The following is an 11,629-nucleotide window of genomic DNA, read 5'->3' on the forward strand; positions in this document are numbered from 1 at the left end:
CCGCAGTCGAGTAAGGCTTGGGAGGTTACCTCGGTGCCTCCTAGTTTAAGGCTTACTGTAAGTACCATAAGGTGGGAATCTTCAGGTATCTACGAGAAGGATACCGAAAGGGTTGCGTAAGGACTTGGGATGGCCCCTCGGAAGTGAGTCCTAACACTCACCGAGGGCGATCGCTTCCCGATCGTCTGGGAGGGACTTCAGGACAATCCCGTAACAAATGGGTGGATGCCTCACAATACATACATACATAAACAGCCATCCCTACATCTCTTACGTTCTTCCGGGGTGAGCGGAGCTCGAGTTGTACCTATTTGCATTGGTTCTTCTTTACTTTGGTGTGAGGAAGGCAAAGATGTAGGAGGATGGGCTTCCAAGGGAGGGGGGGCCATAGAACTTGCTCTTCTTTTTTTTTCCGCACAGCGCTCTGACAGTCGGAAGTCTATCCAGAGGGTAGCAGTGATGAGGTCGGCAAAGGTTGTTGGCCGAGCGATACGGGCCAGCTCATCCTTGAGATCCTCTCTCTATCCACGCCGGAAGATGGCATACTTAGCCTGCTCCTGCCAACCCGCTTCAGCTGCTACTTATTTAAAGGCGGATATATTTGTCAATAGGTCGGAATTTCCCTGTCGGATGTCTAGAAGGTCTTCTGATGCAAGAAACGTACTTTCTGTGCGCAAAAAGGTTTGCTGTAAGAGGGTCTTGAAGGTGCTATAATCTTGTAGAACTGGATCGTGCTGATTAACTAGAGGGGTGGCCCATGCCAGAGCGTTACCCATCATATGGGTAATCATAAACCCCACTTTGGCGTGGTCTGAGGCAAAGGTTTGGGAACGGAAAGAGAAGTGAAGGTTACAAGCATCCAAAAATTCTTTAACTCTCTTTGGTGAGCCATCAAAGTTGCCCGACACTAAAGGGAGTGAAGGTAGGTCCGTAGAGGGTCGTTCTCTCTCCGTCATTCGTTGCTGTAAAGCTGTATTTGCGGCCTTGTGATTCTGTACTTCCAAGTTCAGGCTCTGCACTGCAGCAACAAGTTCCTGGACTTCTGGGGTTGCCATAGTGGTTACTTGGTGGCGTTGCAAACTGTCACTAGGGTCAGTAATATCCTCTTCTTCACAAGAAGACTCCGTTTCACCACCCTCCCCAAGCTCCTCACCTTCGTCCTTCTTGGTTCTCTCCTCTTTGCTTCTGGGTCTCTCCTTTTTTTTGTGGAGATAGGGACGTCCACGGAAGGATGCCACTGTGCCACCGTAACAGGTGTGAAGGGGGTTAATCGTCCGTGTGCGTCAAGAGAGGGGAAAAAGCCAACGGCACAAAAAAACCCTGAGAGACTTCCACACAGTGCTAGTGGAGCAGGCTTGAGTGGACAGGTAGACGAGATGAAGAACGTGGAGCAGACGGTGGTATGAAGGCGGCAAGGCAATCCAAAAGGTAGGCTGAGGTCTGGTACACTGGCGGGCTGTTGACTACAAGGCGAGTGGCAGAGGCAATCCGAAAAGGCAGGCAGAGGTCTGGTACACTGGCTGGCTGATAAGTACAAGCAAGGTGAGTGGTATAGGCAATCCACAAGGCAGGCAGAGGTATGAAAACAGGAAGAGAAAAGAAGAAGGGACACAGGGCAAGGAAGTGGGAGGAGAGGGAAGAAGCGGTACGAGGAAGAGGGAGAGAAAGAAAGCGCGAAAGCAGGAGGAGCAAGCGGGTGGAAACAAAGGCTAGGAAGGACTCCCGGAGGAAAAAACGGGAAGTAGGAGGAGAAGGACGGACGCAGTTACTCACCGGCCGGCGAGTAAGCTGGGCAAGCGACCAGGATGGTTGTACTGGATGTTGCTTGAAGAGCTCGAGATGGAGCCTCCACCTGAGCCTCCTGTCTGTTGAGAGAAATAAACTCTTTTTGATGATCTGACTCTCTGCTGCGCTTAATCGCAGACAGAGAGACCGATCACCCAAATGAGTGAGGAGAACACACCGCCACAGACCCAGCTGAAAAAAAAGACAAATGTTAAATACTTGGTGAGAGCAAAGACCACCACAAGAAAACCCTCACAAAAGCGGGAAGTACCTGGGTCACCCACTCCCCTTGTAATTGAAAGGAACAAGAATGGAATTTCCCCTGTAAGTATAGAAAATATATTGGATTCTATTTTGATGTTTTCAGATAGGATATAATAAATAAGAGTTAAGGAGGTCTTACCAGAACAGGATATGAAATAACCTAATCAATCCAAGCTAGAAAACAACGGAAGTTCAAAACAATAAACAGGAAGGTTAGTAGGGATGCTATACCCGGGCGGCATGAGGAGCGCACTAGATACGGGTAGGTGCACTTCTCAGCAAGGCGTCCCGGTGTGCACTTTCAGCAATGAGTCCTTGTGTACCACTCTCTCCTGCTACCCTGTAGAGTGGTCTGTGGGTGCACCCCTCAGCCACCACTTCGCTCCCTGATATCTGATTGGATTTCCTCGCACACAGGGGATTGTGAGGCTCTCAACCTCAATATAGTGCAGGGTTTGCCCTACATTCAGGGCAGATTGTTTCTACCTCCTGGTGAGGCACGTTTACGCGCACTTGCCTGGTCTCATGATTCACTGATGGCGGCTCACCCGGGACAACAAAAAACCCTTGACTCTTTGCGCCGTTGGGCTTGGTGGCCTTCTATGTCCAGCGACGTAATTGATTACTTGGCCTCCTGTTCTGTATGCTCTTAGTCTAAAACCTCTAGATCTAAACCTGTGGGTTTGTTGCAGCCTCTTCCGGTACCACAAACCATGGTATATGGTCTCTATGGATTTTATAGTCGATCTGCCCTCTGTGGATGGTTTTGATACTATTTGGGTTGTCATTGATTATTTCACCAAGATGGCACTGTTCATCCCATGTTCCGAGCTGCCTTCTGCACCTATATTGGCCTCCATGTTTCTGAAGCATGTTTTCCGATTTTTTTGGGCTCCCTTCCATTGTGGTTTTGGACCGCGGCCCTCAATTTACGTCCCGCTTCTGTAGGGTGTTGACATCGTCTCTTGGTGTTGATGACAGGTTCAGTTCTGCTTATCATCTGCAGACAGACGGGCAAACCGAGAGGGTCAATGCAACTCTTGAACAATACCTGCGTTGTCTCTGTCTTCATTTCCAGTCATCTTGGTTGGCAATGTTGCCACCCGCCTAATTCGCCTGTAACAACTCGCAACATTCGGCTTCTCGTGTTTCTCCTTTCTTCGCTTTGTATGGCTACAATCCACGGTCTTTGCCGCTGGATCCTACGCTTCCCATTGACAACCCGGCTGCACGATCTTGTATTCGGGATCTCAAATCTGTTCGCAAATCTGTTCTGGAACATCTCCTCCATGCTCAGGTTAAAGCAAAAAAGTATGCGGATCAGCATAGGATTCCTGATCCCAGTTATAAAGTGGGTGCAAAGGTTTGGTTGTCTACTCGCAACCTGAAGATCCCTGGAAAGCACTTGCTCCTTCCCAAGTTCGTGGGTCCGTATGCCATCACTGAGGTGATTAGTCCGGTTGCTGTGCGGCTTTCTCTGCCTTCATCTTGGAAAGTGCATCCTGTTTTTCATGTTTCCCTGGTAAAGCCGTGCCCGTCTTCTACTCGTTTGCCTGCTCGTCCTCCCCCGATCAGGTTGGGGGGCGATGTTCAATAATAATAATCGATGACAACCCAAATAGTATCAAAACCATCCACAGAGGGCAGATTGACTATAAAATCCATAGAGACCACATACCATGGTTTGTGGTACCGGAAGAGGCTGCAACAAACCCACAGGTTTAGATTTAGAGGTTTTAGATTGAGAGCATACAGAACAGGAGGCCAAGTAATCAATTACGTCGCTGGACATAGAAGGCCACCAAGCCCAACGGCGCAAAGAGTCAAGGGTTTTTTGTTGTCCTGGGTGAGCCGCCATCAGTGAATTATGAGACCAGGCAAGTGCGCGTAAACGTGTATCACCAGGAGGTAGAAACAATCTGCCCTGAATGTAGGGCAAACCCTGCACTATATCGAGGTTGAGAGCCTCACAATCCCCTGCGTGCGAGGAAATCCAATCAGATATCAGGGAGCGTAGTGGAGGCTGAGGGGTGCACCCACAGACAACTCTACAGGGTAGCAGGAGAGAGAGTGGTCGTTCGTTTTACCACCGGGATTGGAAGACAAACGGGACAAGGCGTCAGCACAAGTATTGAACCTGGCTGGCCGATAAGTAATGGTGAAGTTAAATTGTGAAAAGAAGAGAAGCCAGCGAGCCTGTCTAGCGGTAAGACATTTCATGGATTTGAACGCAAGGAGACTCCGATGATCTGAAAAGACCGTGACAGGATGACGCGCACCCAGTAAATGATGTCTCCATTCAGAAAAGGCGTCCTTGATGGCCAACAGCTCTCTTTCCGTAATTGGATAATTCTGTTCATACTGAGTCAATTTCCGTGAATGAAAAGCAACCGGATGGATCTCTCCTGAATCGGGACAACACTGGGATAGTACTGCCCCTATGGCGGAGCCTGAGGCATTGGCCTCCACTAGGTATGGTAAAAGCGGATTAGGATGCTACAGTACTGGAGCAGTTGAGAAGGCGGCTTTCAAAGCTTCAAAGGACTGTTGCGCCTCCGGACTCCATTGAAATGCCCGTTTAGAGCTGGTCAATGCTGTCAGAGGAGCTGAAATGGATGAGAATGGGTGAATGAAGCGCCTGTAAAAGTTTGAAAAACCCAAAAAAGGATTGTAAAGCCTTGGTCGTAGTAGGCACAGGCTAGTCAGGAACAGCTCTAACTTTAGAACGGCTCATTCTAATTCCGTGATTAGTAAGGTCGTACCCCAAGAACTCCACTTCAGTAGAGTTTAACACGCATTTTTCTGCTTTAACAAATAAATGATTGTCTTGTAGTCTCTGAAGCACAAAGCGTACATGGTCACTGTGTTCCTCTATGGAAGAGGAGTATATCAAAATGTCGTCTAAGTAGACAATGACATATTGATCCAGACAGTCATGAAAAATATAATTCATGAATGCCTGGAACGTAGCAGGCGCATTACACAGCCCAAAGGGCATCACCAGGTACTCAAACAGTCCATAACGGGTCTTAAAGGCTGTCTTCCACTCATCCCCCTTTCCTATTCGAACAAGACTATATGCACCTCGAAGGTCCAGTTTAGTGAAAACTACCGAAGAACCAAGCTGATCCAAAAGAACAGATATCAGCGGAAGAGGGTATTGGTTTTTTACAGTTATAGCGTTCAAGGCCCTGTAATCAATCCACGGGCAAAGATCGCCTTCTTTCTTAGGGACGAAAAAGAGGGGAGATGCCACAGGAGATCTAGATGGTCTGATGAACCCAGTGCTCAAGGCCTTACGTACCTTGTCTTCGGGCAGAGTAAGCGAGTACACCCTTCCTGCTGGTATCTTAGCTCCTGGCACTAAATCGATAGGGCAGTCATAGGGTCTATGAGGGGGCAGAACATTTGCACCCCCTTTGTCAAAGACATCCCGGAAGGCACTGTATTCTGAGGGAACATGGACTTCCTTGACAGTAGTAATGGCACCGATAAGTGCATTGGAGGCTGCCAATGCCTGACAAGAAGACACCGGACACACGTTTGAGTCCTGAAAACATTTCTCATTGCAGACCGGGGAAGGAGATTTGACAGTTTTAGCAGCCCAATCAATGGCCGGGTTGTGATAGCGTAACCATGGAACTCCCAGGATGACCCGAAACTGGGGTGCTTTGATCAAATCGAAGGAGATTGTCTCCACATGTCTGTCTTCTGTTTGCATGCGGACAAGAGATGTGTATTGGGTTCCCAACCCAGAGACCAGAGAAGTACCGTCCACAGCGTGGACTGCCTCTGGTTGGGCCTTATCTAATATAGGAACCTTGTTACTGATGGCATAATCATAGTCCATATAATTCCCCGTTGCCCCAGAGTCGATGATAGCCAGAGAAGAAAAAGAATTGTCAGTAGTTGCAGTAAATACTACTGGCAAAGTGACAGGGGCAGAGGCTGTACCATGAGAGTCCAATGATAAGATTCCTGGGGTAGGGACTCTGTCTATCGCCGGGATTTGGCGTTTCCCGCCTTCTTGTTGGGTTTCTTTGGACAGTCTTTCAGCGGGTGTTCGGCTGAGCTGCAGTACATGCATAGATTGTGAGATCGTCGATACTCACGTTGCGCAGGGGTTAGAGGGCCCCGCACCGCCCCCACTTGCATTGGCTCTGGAGCAGAAGAGTGCGTGGGAACAGGGTCAAAGGGGGGAGTTATGTTTGCTTGTGGTTTACGTTCCCCCTTCCTTTTGGACCTTCTGGCGTCTATCTGCAAGACTAAATCCAAAAGTTCCCCAAAGACAGTAGGAACCACGGGGACAGTAGCTAGGGTGTCTTTTAATTCCTCAGACAACCCTTTATAGAATACTGCCGATTTCCTCTCCTCAGGCCAATCTGTTTCAGCCGCCAATTGGTTGAAACGGGTGAGGTAGGTAAACAAAGAGGAAGTGCCCTGGCGCAGGTTCAAAAATTCCATGTCTGTGGCCTGTGACTTGTAGCGGGTATCAAAGACCCTGTTCATGGCTGTGATAAGAGCATCACAGTCGTATAGAACGTAACTGTTAGATTCAAGTAAAGGGTTAGCCCAAGCAGCTGCCTTCCCCCCCAGATGAGAAAGAATGAAAGCCGCCTTTGTCGTAGAATTGGGGAACGCAGTTGGGCGGCAAAGAAAGTGTAGTTTACATTAATTAATGAACGTACGGTATTGTTTTGGGTCACCTGTGAAGCGCTCCGGGGGGCCAACGGAAACTGTGTAGCCATGAGCACAGGGGTTGCAGAAAACCCGGAGGCGGCAGCCGTAGAAGCGCCAGAACCCAAAGCCATAGCACTAGAGGAATCTATGCCCAGAGTCTGAGAAGCTGGAAACCTCTGCAGGCTGTCAATCCTGTGATTCAATGCATCATGTGCTGCCGTCATATCCGTACGGAGTTCGGACATGAATCGAACCAAAGCGTTCAGAGGGTCCGTCTCTTCCATGGCTTCTTATTTTGTTACTCACCGGCCGGAGAGTAAGCTGGGCAAGCGACCAGGATGGTTGTACTGGATGTTGCTTGAAGAGCTCGAGATGGAACCTCCACCTGAGCCTCCTCTCTGTTGAGGGAAATAAGCTCTTTTTGATGATATGACTCTCTGCTGCGCTTAATCGCAGACAGAGAGACCGATCACCCAAAAGAGTGGGGAGAACACACCGCCACGGACCCAGCTGAAAGAAAAAAACAATTGGTAAATACTTGGTGAGAGCAAAGACCACCACAAGAAAACCCTCACAAAAGCGGGAAGTACCTGGGTCACCCACTCCCCTTGTAACTGAAAGGAACAAGAATGGAATTTCCCCTGTAAGTATAGAAAAGATATTAGATTCTATTTTGATGTTTTCAGATAGGATATAATAAATAAGAGTTAAGGAGTTCTTACCAGAACAGGATATGAAATAACCTAATCAATCCAAGCTAGAAAACAACGGAAGTACAAAACAATAAACAGGAAGGTTAGTAGGGATGCTATACCCGGGCGGCACGAGGAGCGCACTAGATACGGGTAGGTGCACTTCTCAGCAAGGCGTCCCTGTGTGCACTTTCAGCAATGAGTCCTTGTGTACAATCAGCAAAGCGTCCCTGCGTACACTTGAGGAAATAAATCCAAAACAACTGTATGGAGTCGGAATCCAAAAAAGGACACTTGAATTGAAGAAGGGTACAGTTCACAGTATACCTAAGGTGAAGTATAGCAGGCGGCTACATAAAATAAGGTAGCCATGTTTCAGTAGCTCAAATGTTCCAAATAGGAATAGTAACAGGAAGAACTCACCCTCGATTTTGAGAGGTTGAAGCAGAGGAGTTGGAGTCAGCTGGGAAGGTGAGGAAAACCAGGTGTAGGCAGTGGTTGAGTAATTCAGGACAGAAGTTTCTGTACTGGAAGAACAACGAAAGGCAATCCAGTAGACAGGCAGCGGGGTCTGGTATACAGGCGGGCAAAAGACAGTACAGAATCAGGATGCAAGAAAATCGTAGACAAGCGATGGGGTTCGGTACACTGGCGGCACAACAAACGAAGTAACACAATCCAAAAGGCAAACCGTAAAGCAGGCAAAGGTCTGGTACACAGGTAGGCAGAAGAATTGAGAAATCTCAAGGCAGTCCGTAAATGGAAAACAGGAAATGGTACACGGGAGGGCAATGATTAGGAAAGGCACAGGAGACGAAACTTCGGATGCCGGTTGCAACATTAATCAGAAGCTGCGTCCTTCCCGCTGCAGTGCCTAATATTACCCAGGAGGCGGAGCACCGTAAACCCGACAGAGCTCACGTTCCGCATAGTCGGAACTACACGCAAAAGGTAGGTTTCCTGGGAGTTGTAGGCAAAGGCTGGGTTGTTGATACTTTTGATGTTGTTGACCCCAATCTCCTGGGTAACCGCCACCGAGAGAAGTAAGGAGCTGAGAAACGTCAGATACTGTGACGAAGCGTCACGACTTTGGTAGGTGCCTTGAAAGTGTTCTGTTTCGCCTGACGTGATGAGGAGGCGAGCGGGTCATTCAGACCCCGATGTGTGACAGCCGCAGGGTCCGAAGCGGAAAAAACAACACAGTGAGAGTGACAGCAACACAGGTGGGTAACCAGGCAACGTTGCAACGTGCCCGTAACCCGGAAGTGGTTGAATAAATACCTCCGGTTACGTGCGCGTGCAAGGCAACTAGACCTGTACCACCCTCAAGAGGGAGAACGTGATCGAATGATCTATGGCGGACCATAGCGCCAGCGGTTCCAAATCCGCCACCCTCGCCGAGACATGACACTCGTATACTCAAAAAACTGGACTGTGGTGGAGCCTGGGATTCCAATGAGAGGCCTACCGGGGTTAAGAAGATGTCATCATCGCCCGACTCATGGCCATTATTCCTTGCGTGTATTTGGGAGTACAGATGCGAGAACTCAAGCTCCTGTATAATTTCTGATTTTTTTATATTCTCCACCTCACTCACATCCAGGACTACAGCGCCCCCATCCAAACTACATGGGGCATCTAAGTTCTCTTTCGACACCTCAACCCCCACCACGTTCTTGGGACAGGGAAAATGTAAATCCTCACTCAGGGCTTCGCCTGAGCGCTTTACAATGGTGGAAGTTGATCTGCAAATTTTTCCATTCTTTAGCACTGTTGCCATTTTGCCTAGAATCGCAGGTTCCTCCGGGTTTTTAACATCAAAACTTCCAACCCGACTCCCCCAAACCTGGAAAGAACTCTTCAATCCACAGGTGGGGGCAGGTCTAAACTCAGTAGTGAGTAGTGAATGGCGCAGTATATCTGAGACAGGGAACACAGGGGCGACAGCAATGGTTACCGCCGTTACTGAATGAAAGAAATACAGCGGATATAAGCACAGGCTCCTGCGTATATATCACTGATATTTCCCAGCCTCTTTCAAGCTCAAAAATGTAGAAACAATAGGTACAGCAGACCCCAAAAGTAGCTATGAGTCGGTCCCCCCCCCCACACCCACTCACCCTCTCAGCCCAACAGCGCCTCACTTCCAGCTCACTTCATGAGCGTGCGCCATGCGTGAGACCCGCAGCCTTAGTAGAAGGCGGGGGTTCTGGTGGCTTGGCCAAAATGCACACAATCTCTGCGGCAACAGAAAGAGAAACAAAAGCCCTTGTTAGGCACTTGCTTTGGCAGTCCCTCCTCTGGTCTCTAGAGCCCAACCCACTCATGCAGAGCCCAACCCTCACTCTCCCAATAGCAATGCGACAGAAAGGCTCCCTGTGTCCAGGATATTTACTCTTGTTAACGGAGTCCAAAGCACGCGAACAAAAGTGCACCAGACGTTTTGCCCCTGTAATTCAGCCCTCGTTTACTCTCCTCCTTAGAGCGCCTTACAGCTTGTCACAAAATATGAGGGCGCCAGCGAATAACACACAGAGCAGAGCCTCCAGCCCAACAGCACCTCACTTGCAGCTCACTTCGTGCACGCACGCCATGCGCAAGATCCGCAGCCTTAGTAGGAGAAGGCGGGAGCCTGGGGGCGTGACCAAAACATGCACAGAATCTGCGGCAACAGAAAGAGAAACAAAAGCTCTTGTTCGGCACTTGCTTTGGCAGTCCCTCCTCTGTTCTCTAGAGCCCAACCCACTAGTGCAGAGCCCAAACCACACTCTCCCAATAGCAATGTGACAGAAAGGCTCCCCGTGTCCAGGATATTTACTCTTGTTAACGGAGTCCAAAGCATGCGAACAAAAGTCCACCAGACATTTCGCCTCTGTAATTCAGCCCACACTTCCTCTCCTCCCTACAGCTCCTTACAGCTTGTCACAAAATATGAGGGCGCCAGCGAATAACACACAGAGCAGAGCCTCCAGCCCAACAGCACCTCACTTGCAGCTCACTTCGTGCACGCACGCCATGCGCGAGACCTGCAGCCTTAGTAGGACAAGGCGAGAGTCTGGGAGCCTAGGGGCGTCGCCAAAATGCGCACAGAATTTTTGTTAACAGAGTCCAAAGCATGCAAACAAAAGTCCACCAGACGTTTTGCCTCTGTAATTCAGCCCACACTTCCTCTCCTCTTTACAGCTCCTTACAGCATATGAGGGCGCCAGCCCAACAGCACCTCACTTCCAGCTCACTTCAAGAGTGTTAATCCCGAAGTGCGAACATTTTGTCCGGGGGTTGTGTTACTGGCCTCTGCCTCTTTAAGGCAGCAGGCACACTGAGTAAGAGGGGGAGTGTTCAGTGACATAAGGGGATAGTGAGGAAGGTTAGTGGAACAAGCCAGTTCCAAGTTAATGTTGAATAAAGAAGACCTGCCTATTTATTTAAGGGCACATCCGGGCAACAGGAGGGTTGGGGCACATTGGTGTGGGTCTGGAGGGAGGGTTGGGGTACAGTGGTGTGGATCTGGAGGGAGGGACAAGGACACAGTGGTGTGGGTCTGGAGAGAGGGACAGGGACACAGTGGTGTGGGTCTGGAGGGAGGGATAGGGACACTGGTGTGGTCTGGAGGGAGGGATAGAGACACAGTGGTGTGGTCTGGAGGGAGGGATAGGGACACACTGGTGTGGGTCTGGAGGGAGGGTTAGGGACACTAGTGTGGGTCTGGAGGGAGGGATAGGTTCACCGTGGTGTGGGTCTGGAGGGATAGGGACACAGTGGTGTAGGTCTGGAGGGAGGGATATGGAAACGGTGGTGTGGGCTGGGAGGGATAGGGACAGAGTGGTGTGGGTCTGGAGGGAGGGTTGGGGTACAGTGGTGGGTCTGAGGGAGGGATGGGGGCACATTGGTGTGGGTTTGATGGGAGGGGTGGGGGAACATTGGTCTGTGTCTGAGGGAGGGATGGTTCATCCAGGTGTGGGTCTGGAGGGCAGGATGGGGGCATCTTGCCTTGTGGATGGAGGGATGGTTGCATCTTGGTGGGGTCTGCAATGGATGGGGACACATTGGTGTTGGTCTGCAGGGAGGGATGGTGCATCCGTGTTTGGGTTTGATGGGGACAGCCTCTGGTACGCCGGGATCAGGTCTTCTTGGAGTCAGGTTGCTTGGGAATGCATCCCAAAGCATGTGGTAAACTCCATCTAAGGCTAAATATTGGCACGAGAAGG

General features: G+C 49.8%; 1 protein-coding gene across 1 annotated transcript; it reads right to left on the minus strand.

Moving 5' to 3' along the window:
- Nucleotides 1–581: 581 nt before the first annotated feature.
- LOC138452830 (protein LDOC1-like) lies at nt 582–1,055 on the minus strand. The gene has a single exon (XM_069605174.1). The coding sequence runs from the start codon at nt 1,053–1,055 to the stop codon at nt 582–584; it is 474 nt and encodes a 157-aa protein (XP_069461275.1).
- Nucleotides 1,056–11,629: the final 10,574 nt, after the last annotated feature.

The sequence above is a fragment of the Ambystoma mexicanum genome, chromosome 4p, assembly GCF_040938575.1.
Source record: "Ambystoma mexicanum isolate Mex_15411 chromosome 4p, UKY_AmexF1_1, whole genome shotgun sequence".
Classification (NCBI taxonomy): Eukaryota; Metazoa; Chordata; class Amphibia; order Caudata; family Ambystomatidae; genus Ambystoma; species Ambystoma mexicanum.